Here is a 17,441-nt window from a genome sequence, read left to right on the forward strand (position 1 = left end):
TAACCATTTCCTCCTATTTCAGAGTTGTTCGGGAGCTAGAGCAAGAAATACGTACAAGGCAGGATACACATAGGATACAAATAGCACTCCAGGTCCATAACTGAACCCAGGGCTCAAAAACAACGCTAACCACCACACCACCATAATGCCCATGGAATGTTTATCTGTATCATTTGGAAGTTTTCTGTTAGTTTCTGTGTGTGTGTTTGGATGCAAAACACATTTCTGAGAAGTCAGGTAATAAAGTAATCTCATTCATTAGAACAAAGAATAAACACAAAAAGGAAGTTGTGGAAAAAATCAATAAAGCTTTATGTGCAAGCTAATTTATTTGCATGAATACATTTTTACATATACACAAACACATTTAGTGTTATTTTGGGGTTAACTGCAAAAATGATCAACTAGAGATTTAATACTTTGCCTGTCTTGGAAAATTAGGTAAAAAAAAACAAAAGTGACCATAACAGGAAATATTGTATACACATTTATGACTACAAAACTCAGAATTTCATTTGAATTGCCACTTCTACTAGTGATGTGACCATTAAAAACATTTTTGCAAGAATTTTTGCCGTGCATGAGAAAGGAGGTGAGGTATTACACACCTCAATTTCTGCGGCTCCTGATCATGTTAGCAGCTTGCAGTTCATCTGTCTAGTAGATGCTGGAATTTTTAAACTATTCTCAATTTCAGACCATGTGTGGCAATGCAGTATAATTATCTGTACTTATTAGTAATATTTTTCTTAAGGAAACGATTAGGTTCCTTAACTGTTATTATCAACCAGTCTATGTTATCTTAACTAAAGTTAAGGAGAAGGTCAAACCATAATCTCTCCAACTTCAGCTCTCCTGTGTATAAATACAGTGCATTCCAAACGTACTGTACCATTTCAACAGTCTTCCATTTTGTTGAATTACAAATGATGTATATACATTTTTAAAGAGAATGTTTTAATGAAATCATGAATCCTGAAACTTAACACGTTTATTTCTGAAGTTAAATATCAACAAAAGTGTTAAAAATAAAACAAGTTGAGTGTCTCATCCTCTGAGTAAATGCTTGGTTGAAGCATAATGGGCAGCAATTACAGCTTAACACTTTTTGTGTACTATATTTGCACATAAGCATGGTGCCTTTCTAAACATGGTGGTGCTTTTCTCAAACACTGAATTCACACCTTCAGTTTTCACATTTGCAGCAGTTTCCTGGCAAATTCTTCACAAACAGAAGTGAAATTCCATCAGCTATGTCCTTGTAGTCAGGTAATTGAGACAAAAACATAACAAATTCTAATCACACCTATACTCTACATTAATAAGGGTTTGAGCCAAAATACTAAATATGTTATAATTCACTTTAGCCCTTGTGATATGCCTAATCAATTATTAAACTTGATGAGTATTGTGAATTCCTGAATTGTACATAGTTTATGCTGCATGCTTTTGCTTAGTGGCAGAAAAATACAGAGGTCACAATCTGTCCCCTGAATATTTTTTTTAATATTTTTGTGCATTCTGTTGCCGGCAAGCAAAAAGGTTTCCACACCAGTTGGGATTTTTAGTATCAAATTTAAGGAGTTGAGAATTCAGCACTAACAAATGTATTGGGCAATTTATCCCATACACTCACAACTCCATGTTAACATATGGACTTGCGAGTGTATGGGATAAATTGCCCAATTAATATTCAATTCAATTTATTTTTAAATAGCACCTTTCACAACAAGGTTGCTCCAAGGCACTTAACAATGCAAAACAAGTCCAAAGCGCTATTCCCTTTATTTTAATTTGTGAATTTCTCTATTAATTTGCGAAGGCTTTGGGTGACTTGTTCAGTGATCAGTATTGTAGTGTTTAATGAGAGAGCAGGAATATGAGGGTATGGAGAACAAAATAAAAATAATGTGAGAATGGGTAGTAAAAAATAGAAAAGGGTTTCAAGGTTATATATACAGTATATTATTAGTAACTATTGTTCTTGTTTTATTTTATCACACAGTTCCCGTTATTTTTGTCAGCAGTTTATAACATACCTGTAAAGGCAAATATGTACTCTTGCTGCCCCCCCCCCCCCCCCAACTTACTTTTCGGGAGTACTTCTTGGAATTTGCTCTTATTCTATTTGTAGTTTTGACTATAGAGCAATAAGATATAATCAATGCAAATTATATGCAAAATCAATCTTTACACTGTGTGGAAATACTGGAGCAATAAGATACAAAACTTTTTTCTCGTTTTTAGATATACCAATATTCAGGTAAATATATTTCAAAATATATTTGAAATTTGTAGAACTATTGTAATACTTATACCAGATTATGTGCACATAATTTCAGATTCTAGTCTTTAAATGTTCACAACAAGGGTGAATGAATTCTTTGACCTCACACGTACCCGTATAGCAGGAAGGCTTTTATCCCACTAAGAATTAAGTGTTTAGAAAAGGATAATAATCTTTTACTTGTATGGAATGGAAAAACAGTCTGACACTGTTCATTGTAGATGTTGGTTACATAGAATGGTAATTTTATAAATTTTAAATTTTAGATTTTTCTTAGCTTCCAGGTTTCATTTAATTGGAAGATATGTTTCTTGTGACAAATGGTTCTGTTGAACTGAATTTAAAGGAGATCAAAATGTAAGCTTGCACTTATGCAAGTCACAGATGAACATATCAGAATTGCTAAAACCTTATCTTTTTCACATTGGCCTCCTCCATGCCAGGACAGGAGTTGCTTTCTCACCTCCTTTCAAATAAGCAGATCTCCTACCTTAAATTCTCAATAAAAAAAAACATCTCTCTGCACCTGCCAAGTTGTCTGCTCTTTTCTTCCAGTTCTCCTGATCAGCCCTCCAAAGAACTCTGGAATCAAACAAGATCAAACAAGATCGTCAGAACTAAGTATTTTAATACCTTCGCAGTTTATATTCTCATGTCACCTCACTTGATGGTACCCTTGGGGCAAAGCATTTACTCCAACCTCTGAAATCCATATGTGTGTGCAGTTTCTTCTGGTATGTTATGCAAAGTCAGCTGAATATTTAAAGGCAAGGTAAAACCTGCATGGTATTTTAATATGGATTTTGAATCTTGCGTTTTGCGTTGTGTTCATTGTGTTTTGCAATAAAATATTAACTTCAGAGTAACTCGTAAAACTACCGAACAATCTAAAAGCAGGCATATGAAATACTTAGAACTGTTACAAGCAACAAGTGAAAATCAGCTCTTGCTGCTTTTCTTTAGCTCCTCATATGAGAGACCTTTGCAAACTAGCTGTCATTTGAACAGGAATTTGCCGACTCTCTAGACAGTGATGAGATTATTGCCATATTCAATTCCAAACCCTGACGCCTGCATCTGGTCTAGAAGGCCAAAACCTCACAACACATGTAGGCACTGATTGTTTTTTTGTGTGTGTCCGCCATGGCATATTGGCGTTCGGCAGCCTGGGTAAGTGTTGCTTAACCTGTGTGCATGTGTGTGTGTGAGAGAGACAGTACAGATGCAGCCATTCAAAGTGCGTGGCACAGACACGTACTGCAGGTAATTGGCTATGTCATCGCGCGTCATACCGCAGTACGTGATTGGTTGACCGACAGGGGCACTAGTGGTGCGTTGGTCGGTCGTAGAAAGATTTAAATGTCTTTACTGTGCCCGTTTTAGTATTGAATATTTATATGGAATTTTACCACTGAAGGGAAATCTTAGTAGCTGAGCATAAAAAGAATAGGAGCATAACGCATGTGAAGGCCATAAACGATATTGATTTTGTTACATAAACATACAGTATTACAGTAAGAGGGAGGTATCACATATACTGTACCATCAGCTCATCTGGAAGTTTTGACCTGGCAGTGAAGACACTGAGGGAGAAGGCACTCAGGGCTTTCTATGCAATAAGAAGGAGGCTCTTCAACATCAATCCACCAACAAGAATCTGGCTCCAAATATTTGAAAGTGTAGTCCAACCCATTGCCCTATACGGCAGTGAAGTGTGGGGTCCCCTCACAGACCAGGAATACACTCAATGGGACAAACACCCCACAGAAACTCTGCACATGGAGATCTGTAGAAACATCCTCCGTGTGCAGAGAAAAACACCTAACAACGGGTGCAGGGCTGAATTAGGCCAGTACCCACTATTGATAAACATACAGAAAAGAATATTAAAGTATTGGCTTTAATATTAGCCATACAGAACATTAAAGTGCCCTTTCCATTCAACGGGTGTCTGAGTCGCTGTGTACTATCTTCTGACAGTCGCGGTTGTGAATGTCTGTAGAGTGTATCTTATTTTTAGTACTATATTTTTATATTATATTCCCTATTAATCAAACTCTAAGAGTATGTATCGGCTTGTCCCCCCCTCCCACCCCTCTCTGTGTACAGTAGAGCCTCCTGTCCTGGATGGTAGAGCCCATACAGCTGTGTCTGGAGAGAATCCAGGATATCAGCTTCAACTAGCCAGGACAGGAGGCTCTACTGTACACAGAGAGGGGCGGAAGGGGGGAACAAGCTGCCCAGCCGTGTGGAATGCTACAGAACCCTAAACAGACAATACACACTAGCCGAATATTTGACCAAGATATCCAGACACAGCTGGATGAGCTCCACCAGCCAGGACAGGAGGCTCCACTGTACACAGAGAGGGGCGGGAGGGGGGAACAAGCTGCCCAGCCGTGTGGTTGAAGCTGATACCCTGGATTCTCTCCAGACACAGCTGTATGAGCTCCACCAGCCAGGACAGAAGGCTCTACTGTACACAGAGAGGGGCGGAAGTGGGGAACAAGCTGCCCAGCCGCGTGGAATGCTACAGAACCCTAAACAGACAATACACACTAGCCGAATATTTGACCAAGATATCCAGACACAGCTGGATGAGCTCCACCAGTCAGGACAGGCAAATAAGATACACTCCACAGACATTCACAACAGTGACATATCATAAAACATTTGCACATATTGTTAAATTGTTACTTGTTTTTCAGGAAGTTAAAAAAAAACTTGAATTACTTTTCCAGTTTCTCTAAATAAAATTATTTTTCAAGCAATGTAACTAACGTCGGGCAATGTGTTTTTCTTTTAATCTAACATTGACAGCCACATCTTAAATCTTGTCAGTCAGCTCTTTTTTCTCTATTTGAATTGTGGTGATTCAAATAACTTTGGATAACAAGTGGTCTCAAAGTCACCGAGCTCACAGAGCTTCAACAACAGATGACAACTTCCTTAGTCTTCCTGAAATTGTTAGACGGGGTGGGGGGCACTCGGAAATGTGAGTTATACGAGTTAGATTATGAATGAATAAAAACATTTTATTAAAAACACGTTTGCGTTTGTTTGGGAGCTATATTATGTATTTTTCATATATAAGATATAATGATGTGTTCCCGCTTACACATTGCACGACTTTAAAAGCTATAAAAACAGGTTTCGATTCGTGTCTTTTTCACATTATCTGGCGAGCCTTGTTTTGTCAAAGAACCAGAGATCATCTCGCTTTCAAACGACAGCACAGACTTTCAAAAGGCCGCAAATGTATTAGCAAGGGTTAATTGCACTATGGACCGCACAAAGAAATGTAAAATAGTCTTCTTTAGGTGTGAGGGCAGGAGTGGATCGCAGCAGGCATACACAGTACATAACAAGAAAACAAAGAACAGGGCAGGTGAGACGAGTATCCAAACAGTGAGTGATCAGAAAAAGGAAACAATTGTTACGCCCGGCTTTTCACCGCAATTTTTTTAACTTGCTAATGGTAATGTAATGGGAATTAATTTAATCACAGAGTGCTCATAAATTGTGCTAGGAAGCACAGATAGGTGTTCTGAAAGTTCACATATAAACAGATTTTCGATGGACAGAATGATAGTGTAACGATGACGGACACAAAAACTCCGACTTGCGGAGTTAAACGCTGCCTTTGTTTTCTTCTCTGTCACCGCCTGCCAGCCGGTTCTCCCGCGCCCCGACAAGAGAGATCTCTGTGATTAAATTAATTCCCATTACATTACCATTCCCACTGTGCATAACAAGGAAGATTAATAAACATAAGGTTGTTTAATGACAATCTATTGTATATCTCATGGCTAAATAGTCAAGTCTACCCAAAAGAGAAAACATCGACTTTATTTAAACCCAAGCGAAAGTATTTATGGTTTTTAACTACCATACTTTTATGGTACATGACTTTGATAGACCCTTCTACTTTGAAAATCCCTGTAAAACTGGTTTAATTCGTCACAGCCAGCACTCCTCCAGAGAGTGATGAAAACCGCGCAGCGCCACTCCTATTCGGTATTTTAGTTATGGAGGCGGAAGGACGCACCCCGCACCTCTGGGTGCCTGTTCGAGTCGCAGTAGGTAGAGACACGTACGAAAAAATGTTCATTCCAGCTACAATTCATATATATTTTTGTGGTAAGAGGGAGCAAAACATCAGTATTTACTGCTAGTAATTAGTGTACGATTTATAGTTGAAACCCTGAGCCTAAATATAAAGTTAAAATATCGACAAACGAAGCAATGTAGGAAATGCGCACACAGAAATTCAAAGAAAATAAATCCGTTCTTAAATCAGCTTCGATCAAGGTCTCCAAAACGAACAAGAAAAATAGCATTTTCAGAGAGCAATTACGCTGTGTTTATGTAGAATAAGTGATTAGATTTATGAGCAATCTAATTTCTTATTTATGAACATTATTACGCAGAAGACAAAGGTAGCAATTTACATTGCATTGTGCATTGTGCTGCTGTAATACAGTTTAAAAATAAACAGTATCAGCTTTATTTATGGGTTGTAATTTTAAAAAAGTCAAAAACCGCACTCAAAATGCAATTTAGAGCTTTCTGGCAAGAGGAGACACCCAAACTAATAATGTAACATGCTACTGTTTATGCATGAACATAGTTATACTGTTATTTCTTTAGATACGCGATTGCATGTTTTTTTAATCCCTGGCGGGACCGGGCGTCCATAAGAATCAAGTTATATTTTTCATTGCGCTTTGACAGAAACCAAATTTCCCAAATTTAATATGTGCTTTTCTATATTTATTGTCAATTAATTGTCCATAATATTGCTATTCTATTTTTTCAAAGAAATGTTTGTTAAAATAAAAGTCACCGTGCTGGCTGGATTTGAACACCCAATTTATGAGTTAGTAGTCAGGCACCTAGACCACAGGACCACCTACAAGGTCGCGTGAGAAGTGGTGAAACAGCCCTACACAAAGAGTATCAACAGACATTGTACAGCATATACTATTCTTGTGTTGCAGTACATGAATATAATTATATCGTTATTAATTTCTTTAGATACGCGATTCCATATTATATTCCCAATTAATCAAATTCTAAAAGTATGCTTGTTGACTCCGGTATCGAGCGTATTCGCAGAAAAGCTTAAAACTACCACTTTTTATACACGTTATTTCACATGTTAGTTAAAGACTTTGATGCTTAAAATGTTTAGGGAGAAATGGAATACTGGTGTGTATTTTTTCTTTAAAGTACAGAGACCAGCCATATACAGTTTACATACTGTAACACTGTATGTTTATGTTCCAAAATGAATATCGTTTATGGTCTTCACATATATGTTCTATGCGAGAATATACAGTATTTATACCGTAACTTGCGGTATACCGCGTCAAGCGCACCACAAAATAATGCGGTATCGCCTGCTTGTTTTGAATGGCTGCATCTGTATATATATATAAGGGTCCGTTAATTCTGCTGTTTGATTATACCACTTGAGGATAGGATTGTAAATTGAAGGGGTGCCCCTATGCAGGTAGGACGGTCAGTTAGAGCCCGAATCAATTCCTGGCTATGCCCCTGGTTCTATAGTCTGCGTGTTGGGACCTGTAGCTTTTTCCCAAATGCCGATCCAGAGAGAGCCTGTACAGAATTCTGCCTGAGGTCAAGACTTCAGCAAGACTTTGTGAACTGCTAGCAACCACCATCGTATCCGCCTGAACAATGGAGCAATACAGTTGGACTTTTGTCGACATCTGAATACTTTTATTCAGAGGTAGCCGCTATGCTGAAAGCAAACCAAGTTTCTTCCTGCCAACGAGTGACGTGCAGTCACCTCGGCCCACAGATTCACTAGTTCAGCCCGAGGCTAACTAGCAGGTCCCTGGAGAGTAACAACTGTCCAGCGCAAAGCCAACAGAGGAACTCTCACCACGACTCCGAGCCAGGAGTGGTTAGGCATCGAGCCAGGAGACCACGGATTCCTTCACTGTCTGTGCCGGGAGGTACAAATCCACACTGGATGAGTATAATTCCAATATTCTACATTACCAATCTCGAGAATTCAAGTGTTATCTCAACACAGGTTGATATCAATTTAATTAATATAAGTAAGGTATTTACTTATGAGTATCTAATGTAGAATCTGTATTAATGAGACAGATTAATGAGATAGCGTAGCAGAATGGTATACTAAATGCATATTTCTTTGTTTTGTATCACTTTCCGATTGTGATATATTCTGTATCTTGGTAACCCTCACAATAATATCTGTCATCTGTATCCAGGCAGACTGCTATATGTTTTTAAATACACAATTTGATGTACTAATACATGGATTTGGTGTATTTGAACCCGTGTGTGTGTATCTGACAATTGATTCCTAATAGCCAAAAGAACCGCCATGTAATTTACTGTTACAATTAATAAACTGTCCCAGTAAATTCACAAAACTCCTACACTACACTGGCATTTTAATCAATTTTATATATCACAGTTTGTCCTATATTTAAATAATATTAATAAGTAAAGTAATAACATAAATGAAGGTAGGATAATACAAAAGCATAATATTAACTTTCATTCCTATTCTGATGACACTCAAATATAAATTTCATTTATACCTAACAACATCCCGTCAATTGTCACTTTAGCTAATTGCATTAATGAAGTAAAGTCTTGGATGTGTGAAAACTTTTTGTCACTCAACTCTGATAAAACTGGGGTTCTGTTGTTTGGAGACAACAGTGCGTATAGGACTGCTATAACCCCAGCACTCAACTCTGAGGGTTAAAAATTTTGGCTTAGAGATTTGGCACATAACTTAGGCGTCATCTTAGACACAAGGCTCTCATTTAACTGTCATGTTAATGCAGTATCGAAGGCCTGCTTCCTACAGTTAAGAATTATTGCAAAACTAAGGTATTTTCTTTCCACTCTAGACACAGTGAGACTAATACATGCTTTTGTATATAGCAGGTTAGATTACTGTAATGGTCTACTATCAGGAAGCACCTATCACTTTCAACACCTTACAGCGAATTCAAAACATGGCAGCTAGAATTGTTACCAGGAGTAGAAAGTACGACCACATAACACCTATATTTAACTATCTCCATTGGCTTCCTGTAAGGTTCAGTGCAGACTTCAAAATTCTTTTGCTGACTTATAAGGTTCTCAGAGGTCAGGCACCTGTCTATTTAATTTGTACAATCCAAGTCACCCACTTAGATCACAGAACGCAGATCTTCTTCTCATTCCACATATTAATAAAAAACAGCTGGTGGTAAAGCCTTTAGCTACAGGGCCCCTAGTTTATGAAATACTCTGCCAGTCTACGTATGGGATGCCGAGTCAATCTCAGGATTTAAATCCAGACTAAAAACCTATTACTTCAACCTAGCCCACTCACACCTTACATCATAGCTTGTTGCAACTATGGCTGCTAGTGCTGCTGTATATGCCATTGTGTGTCTCAATGTTAGCCTTCCAAGTAGATACGGAACCAGCCATTCAGAATGCGTGAGGGATACTGCAGAATTTTGCGGTTGAGCGACTGCGCGAGGTTGCAGTAGACTGTGGGTGTCCTCAGCATTTTAGATATTTTCAGTAATATGACTACAGTTCTTTGTAAAACCGCCAGGTGGAGCTACCAGATAGCTTAACGGGACGTGTAGAGCATTTGAGAGCTCCGTTAAGTTGGCCCCCCTACAGACAGCACAAACGATGAAACCCACCTCATTCGTTAGGGCTACACTTGTGCTGGTTTGTGCCATTGAAAGTAGCGGTTGTGCTGCTTTCGTTTCCGAGATATAGTGCCTTGTTTTTTCAGGGTTGTGACGTCACTCAGCACCCTTCAACATCGTAGGGGAACCGGACCGGTCTCATTCATTAGTGCTGCGTTTGTGCCAGTTTGTGCCGTTGAAAGTAACTTCCAAGCTGCTTTCATTCCTAAGATTCTTCTTCTTCAGGGTGTGACCTTGCCCAGCTCCCCTACAATGTCTTAGGGGAACCGGACTGATCTCAATCCTTAGTGCTGCGTTTTTGCCAGTTTGTGCTGTGGAAAGTAGTGTATGTGCTGCTTTCATTCCCAAGATATACTGTAGCGCCTTGTTTTTCGGGTGATCACGTGACCATGCAAGGTGACTTTGACCTCCAGTGACCCTGTCTTCCGAGTTCAAGTGCTCTGTTACTGGTGCGAGAGTAACAGTTCTGCAATTTTGTTTCTCTGTTTGCCCAGGTGGGGGGCGGTGGTTGATTTTTCTTTTAATAGCAATGTCTTCTGTGCATTTGTGTGAACTGGAAAATTAAAATTGAAATTAAGTAAATCAGCAAAATAATTTTTTTTTCACTTTATTTTCTGAACAGCCAATGAACCAAATATAAAAAACTCATCTTGGTCACTTGTGTATTTGTAACACACCATATATATAATGTACAAACATTAATTACCATTCTAAATCCAAAGTCTTGCATTGCTTTAAAAGCTTACTGCTGAATTTAAGAATTAATCATTTTATTAGTTTTATCAAAAAGCCATCTAAAAATCTAAGTTTACCATATGCTAAATTGGAAAGGTCTGAATACTTTTGCAAGACACTATATTTTCTTATTTTCAAGACAAGTTAGTGTAATAAGGTCTCTCATCAATAACTGAATAAAAAGCTTACAAGCCATTATTATGTTTTGAAAAGCCATTTTTATTGTTATAGTTTTTATAACATTTTTGAAATACAGAATGTATTGCTTTGATTTCTTAAAGAAGCATATATATATTTATATTGTTACACAGATTATTAAAAAAAAGCTTTCAATGGTTAACTTTGCTTTATTTTTTACTCAATAGTGCAGCAAAAGTGCACTTTTTCACCTCAGTCATCCAGACACATTTCCATGTTTTTCACTACAATTTATACACTATAAATGCATGTATATGGTAGTTTGGTGATTTAAGTTCCAAGGTCCAGTGGTTCTTCTTTATTGCATCAGCAAAATTTGGTCTTTTCTTGAGAGGGTAACTCAGAAGCTCCTATAAGAAAAACAAATGACTTTGAAACATTCTTATAATCATCATAATATAGTGAGACAGTTTTTTAAGACTACTCTCTGATACATTCTCATAGAATTTAATAGAAAACATTTGTCTTTCTGGACCACATTTTTTTTCTTTAGCCTCATTCCTTTTTGTCCATCATCCAATTCCCATTAAAACAAGCAAGCACCTTTGTTATGACATGAAACATGATATGTAACTTCAGAAATGTTATATTTAATAAATAAGCAAGGCAAGAAGGCAAGTAATTATGGTCTATGGGAATTATGTGTCACGATTGTAGTCCCTCCTCCTTAAGAGTGCTCGGCTCTTCCTTGTTTGCCTTATTCCCCGCACCTGTTCCTTGTTCTACCCTCCTTCCAGCTTCCCTTAAAAGCCAGGCACTGATGTTAATCCGGGCTCTGCATCTGATTTCCATATCGTGCGAGCCCGGGACCTGGTTGCGCCTGGCTCCGTTATGTTTTTAAGTTTCTATGCCTGTTTCTGTTCCCCTTGCCGGTTCCGACCTGGTTCCTGATTTTAATCTTTAGTTTTGGATGAATCACCTGGCCATGGACTTTTGCTTGTGTTTTTGGAATTCGCCTATGGACTGATTACCTTTTGATTATTTGCCTCGGCCACACCTCCCCCGTGCACCAGCGCACTTTGGACTCACCCCCCTGTTTTCATCCCCGTATTCCTGCATGACTTTTCCCCAGTGTTTCCTCACTATTCCAGATTGTGTCGTCCGCATGGGGTCCGGAAAGAACTGTTCGTTACATTATGATAAAGAACATCTGGTCTACTAACATAAACTGAAGAACATCAGATAAACCTAAAAAAGTATGGAATGCTATGGACTTGCAAAACAGAAAATAGTCAGAAAAAATAAGGTCACACACAAGCATTAGTGTGTTATAAAACGAGAACAAAATAATAATAGAAATGGCATTTTCAAATGGATGCAGAGCACAAAGCCAACTAATGACCAAGAAGAAATTAATTTCATATCAAGATGCTTATCCCCAGGTGGGTCTGAACTCTTAGCCCTTAGAGACTGGTCACACTCACATGAGAAGCTCAACACCACCCAGTGCTACATGGACCAAATTCATCAGGCTGTCTCAACCACCTGCCATTCTTTAACCTTGATTAGCATTGTATTTATGCCCTGCAGCGCCAATGCTCAGTTATTGAGCTGTTTTCAGCCACACTATATCCTGATCTGAGAGTTCTGTTTTCTACTCCCATCCTGCTTACTGGTCTTGTACAGTCCCCCTCTTGCTTCCCATCTCTGCTGCTGGCAGTCTTGTTCAAGTCCACTTCAATTTCCCTTTACCTACCAGCACAGCTCCAGCTATCTATGCCTGTTCTTTCCTGCAATTTTGGAACCTTCCATCAGTCTTCACCTGAGAGACCTTCTGTGTTTCCGTCAGACCCTATTTCTGTACTGCATCAACCTCTTTGTACTTTGTTTTCCACTATACAACAAATTATAGGCTAAACCATGCATATGAATCCCCCAGTTCCTTCGAATCCCACCAGCCTTTTTCCATCTAGCCATGATGTAACAAAGCTGCTATCCAGAAAGAATATGAGTTGATGATTTCTAGCTGTTAACCATTACTGTATTTACTATGACCATTCTCTACCCCCAAAAGGATGCATGAATTTGCAACAAAGTATATTACTAAGGCATAAGATGTACAAAACACAAAACATTAATACCTGTTTATGTTGTTAACATAGTGAACACTGGTGAATGCAATGCATAGACACAAAGAAGACATAATTTTGGGGTGGTCTTCATTATACAGCTGCCATATGAAGGCAATTACAGAGGAGAGCTGTTTTAAAAAAACATGAACTTGATGATATAGTGAGAAGTTGTATTTTTTGGTGAATAATCACCACACATATACAGTACATCTAACCAGAAGTGTCATGTTAACTTTTTCTAATTATACAATTAATAAGGTAGCACTGTTAATAACTTTATAAGTATTTCATGTGTCATTTTTTTAAAACATTATTTACAATGACCAGACTTTGATTAGTACTTTGTTTCAGTAGTTTAATGTTGCTTGAGAACAGGTGGATCTCTGACTTGATTCAGTCCTGGGTCATGGCACTATCCAACTGTGAGCCAGGGTTACCCAAGCATTGGTACACAATTGACTGAGAGCTGGTACAGAGTTCGTCAGGATTCTTTTGCCTCTTAATGACTACATGACCCCTGTGGCCTCTGATGTGTTTGGAGGCATGTTGCTATTCATGGAAATGTCTCTCTCCTCCAATCAGATCTGAACCTTCAGTATGATGCTACTGTATTATATTGTATTATACTACACCTGCAAGTCAGTGATGTGTTATAAGCTAAATAGTTCATAGATATTTCAGAATATTCCTTGGCTCAGAGTAGAGCCAAGGATGGAGGGAGTACAAAACCTACCTCAACCTGTTGCTAAAACCAATACTCTAGTTTCTTACAAGAAACATTTGGATGAGATTCTTGGATCAATTAGTTGTTACCTTATAACTATATAATTAAGCTATAACATGAGTACTTGGTTTATGAAAAAACATCTTCTGCACCACAAACTGGACATGTCACCTATGAAAAGAGAATTTTGTGAACTCTTCAATCTGTTTTCAAAATAGAGTAGTGAACAAAATGCTCTATGATTTTAGAAATTGCAGAATTTCCAAACGTTCTGTCCATGACATCATGATGTGATCAGAGTCTCCATAATTTAAATAATTTTCTCCATGACACAGACTCACTACACAGATAATATTGTTTTCTGCTGTATGATTATTGGTTTTGAAGAGCAGGGAGCTAGGGATTTTCTTCAAAAATAGCCACCAGATCAAATATTAGTTACTGCAGTGTGCCAATGTGTAGCTGGTTGCATTTTTTTAAGGTAATAAAATAAACTTTTTTTTTTACAAAATACCATTTATATTGTAACGCAACGGGGCCTCAGGCGGGCTACCTTGCCGCATTAGGTCGGCCCCGCACCATCCGGGGCTCGAACCCGGGACTCCCGCGTCGCTCAGCAGTGACCCAGCCCAGTGAGCTAAAGAGAGATCTCCCTACAGCCCAGTAGCTGTAGTCCTGCTATCACAGGGAAGGGCGGTGATGTCACCTGCTCTGGTACGCCGGCTCTTACACAGTGCCTGTCGGCCGTAAGCGTTACACTCTCCCCCGCTTAAATCACCGTCCCCAGCAAAGGGCTATCCCACCCCGCTTCTGACACCAATGTAACACAACAGGAGCTCAGGCGGGCACCCTTGCCACATTAGGTCAGCCCCACACCATCAGGGGCTTGAACCCAGGACTCCTGCATTGCTCAGCAGGCACCCAGCCCGGTGAGCCAAAGAGAGATCTCTCAACAGTCCAGTAGCTGTAGTCCTGCTATCACAGGGAAGGGCGGTGACGTCACCTGCTCTGGTACGCCGGCTCTTACACAGTGCCTGTCGGCCGTAAGCGTTACATCTTTTTATGCATTCCTACCCATCCAAGATAGCACCTGCACCACAGCAGATCACCAAAGTTTGTGGTATATTTACAGTATATGTAAGTAATGGACTTTGATTATACCATTTATCCTGTAGATATTTTTCATTCTTTAAAAATAGCTCTGTTAACTAAGGAAGCATTTATAAATGCAGTATTTAACATATAGCCTTTGAATTGTCAGTGCTGACATAGCTACTGATAACAATGCTGCTCCTATCAATAATATAAAAAAATATATTCTCCTCTTTCAGTTACTAATGTGATAGCAGTTTTTGCAAGTATAAATATTGCTTTATAAAGAATACACATTGTATGTTCCTCTAGTTTTCTTTTTAAGATGCTATTTCACATGAAAATGAATACTAAATGTACTTAAAGTGTTATGTAAAATGATTGTAGAAATATAAATTGTGATACCACAGGTGTAATTTTGGAGTGGCACTACTTTTCTTAAGCGTTTTTGACTGTATCGAAGATGGTCACTGAAGGAAAGTGGAAAATGGAAAACAGTGATATGAGACTGTTCCAGGCAATATAGACTGATTGTTGAACTGCTAGAGAAGAGCGTCAGAGGGGAAAGTACTGTAAGACTCTCACTGTACACTGAACACTGTGTTTAAACTCCTACAATGCTTTGTTCAAAAGCCTGAGAAATGAGAAAAAATGCTCATAAACAGATAAGGCTGGAAGTGTGGAGTTAATGAACCATGTTGTATGTAAACAATCTCTGTATGTAAACAAACCATTTGAAAGTTATTTGGATTTCAAACTTGCTTTGTTAAACCTTGAGGAAAATGGCAGTGGAAAATAAACAGAACCTGGGGGGCAAGGTGCTCTTGCTCCTGAGGAAGGACCACAAAGAACTCCAAATAGACAAGGAAGGAAAGATGGACATAGAGCTCAAGATTTGAAATGCCCGAATAGACAGAGAGAACATTTGATGTGATATGTACTGTATAGCAACTCCCAATATTAAGGTAGAAAATGTTAAATATTATACTAAATTAGATGTTCAGGAAAGCTGTATTAATTGTATGACCAGGATTAACTTTTTACACAGGATGACAATCTAGGGAGTGTTTATGACTTACCTTCAATGCCTGTGATCCTTTGTACAAGCACTGGCACAAAACAGTCCAAAGCCCCATAGTGCCCAGCCTTAAAAACATGCTTGGCATCTGAAGCAATATCATTCAGCTCTGCTGCAGTTTTGGGGTTATTGAATTCACTTCCCACCTGAATATAAAATATGATTGCAAAAATAGCAATGTTACTTGCTAGAAGATTACATTCCAAAGTGTTAATAAAGTGTTAATAAAGGAAAAAACATAGTAGTGATAAAATTCTAGTTGTCCATACATATTTATTACTATAAGAACCTACCCCTATAGCAAAGCGGGTAATATTTCTTATTTTCGGTGAACTCAAAACATCTTTGAGATTCATGGGGTCCAGTAATATCCGTCCATCTGTCAACACAGTCATAATCTTCTTGGCATCCTTTTTTGATCCATTTTCAGCAACAAAAACATGTTCCCTGTCAAATAAAAAGCTTCCAATGTAAGTTTCCATTATATATTTTTCACTACACAGTGTCATTTAAGAGTATATGTGTTTATCCATATAACACTTTCCAATGCTGGATTATTACTGATTTATAACCTGCACTCTGATTAACCCACTTTTGTCCACCTAGAATTGGTACACCTTTGTTTTTGAAAGGTATTATACTGTTGCTGATATATTCTGTTTGTAATTTATTGTTCTTACCTCCTTTATTATGTTTTTATTGTTTTCATATGTATTGTTTTCACGCAAATTCACCTGGATATGGAAGTGTCTAAAAAATTGATAATAGTACTGATAATCTTAATGGGGATTGTATGTGGCAGTTAGCAATTCTTCCCAACAGCTCCTGGAAAAGCATTCCATATGCTTTCTGTGTGGAATTTGCTCATTCTCCCTTTTTTATATTTTTTTATTTTTTAGTGGGGGTTCCTACCTTCCAAATTCAAGTTGGCTGTATTAGTTAGTGCCTTTTGATTCTGTGTATGCATGTGAGTACCCTGTAGTGATGGATGTCCTGTTCAAAAAATAATTTTGCAGCCTATACTGCCAAGATGAATTCTAGGTTGCTGCATTTCAACCTTGGAATGAGCACTTTCCTTACAATGGATACATTTTCAGTGATCATGTTTGTGAGAAAAATCTCTAACCTTCTATTATACTCATAACATGTATTTCAAAATTGTTGCTAACTTTTAGTCTAAAACATTTTGCAATGAAATGTTGTATATTGATATACTGTACTTACAGAACATAATGAATGGCAGAAGCAGTTCTTGTAGACCTGTATATCTGAGTTATGTTTTTAACTTTATTTACAGCAGTTGCAGGAGGGTCATTTACATTGAGGGAAAGTTTCTATTTTTTCTATTTCTATTTTTTTTGTTGTGTAGTCCACACAGTAACCTAGCATCTTAGACCTATGTTTAAAGTACTTGGAATGCAGCTGAAAGGGGTCTTCTCTGATTAGCAGCATATCTTCGTGGGTATACAACACATATCAGGACATTGTAAGTTTGGTCCATTCTCAACTTCCCTAATGATGGTAGCATAGC

The 17,441-nt window shown here is 38.2% G+C and overlaps 1 protein-coding gene across 2 annotated transcripts in view; it reads right to left on the reverse strand.

The window, feature by feature from the left end:
* Positions 1 to 10,944: 10,944 nt before the first annotated feature.
* LOC148820938 (polymeric immunoglobulin receptor-like) overlaps positions 10,945 to 17,441 on the reverse strand; it is a 54,094-nt gene continuing 47,597 nt past the window's right edge. For both annotated transcript variants that reach the window (XM_088933254.1, XM_088933253.1), the window contains exons 7-9: positions 16,204 to 16,357; positions 15,912 to 16,056; positions 10,945 to 11,294 (exon numbers count right to left, since the gene is read on the reverse strand). In XM_088933254.1, the coding sequence (XP_088789380.1) occupies positions 11,251 to 11,294; positions 15,912 to 16,056; positions 16,204 to 16,357 (343 nt within the window). In that variant the 3' untranslated portion in view covers positions 10,945 to 11,250. The remainder of the gene's footprint in view (positions 11,295 to 15,911; positions 16,057 to 16,203; positions 16,358 to 17,441) is intronic.

This window comes from Atractosteus spatula, chromosome 14 (assembly GCF_055471065.1).
Source record: "Atractosteus spatula isolate fAtrSpa1 chromosome 14, fAtrSpa1.hap1, whole genome shotgun sequence".
Classification (NCBI taxonomy): Eukaryota; Metazoa; Chordata; class Actinopteri; order Semionotiformes; family Lepisosteidae; genus Atractosteus; species Atractosteus spatula.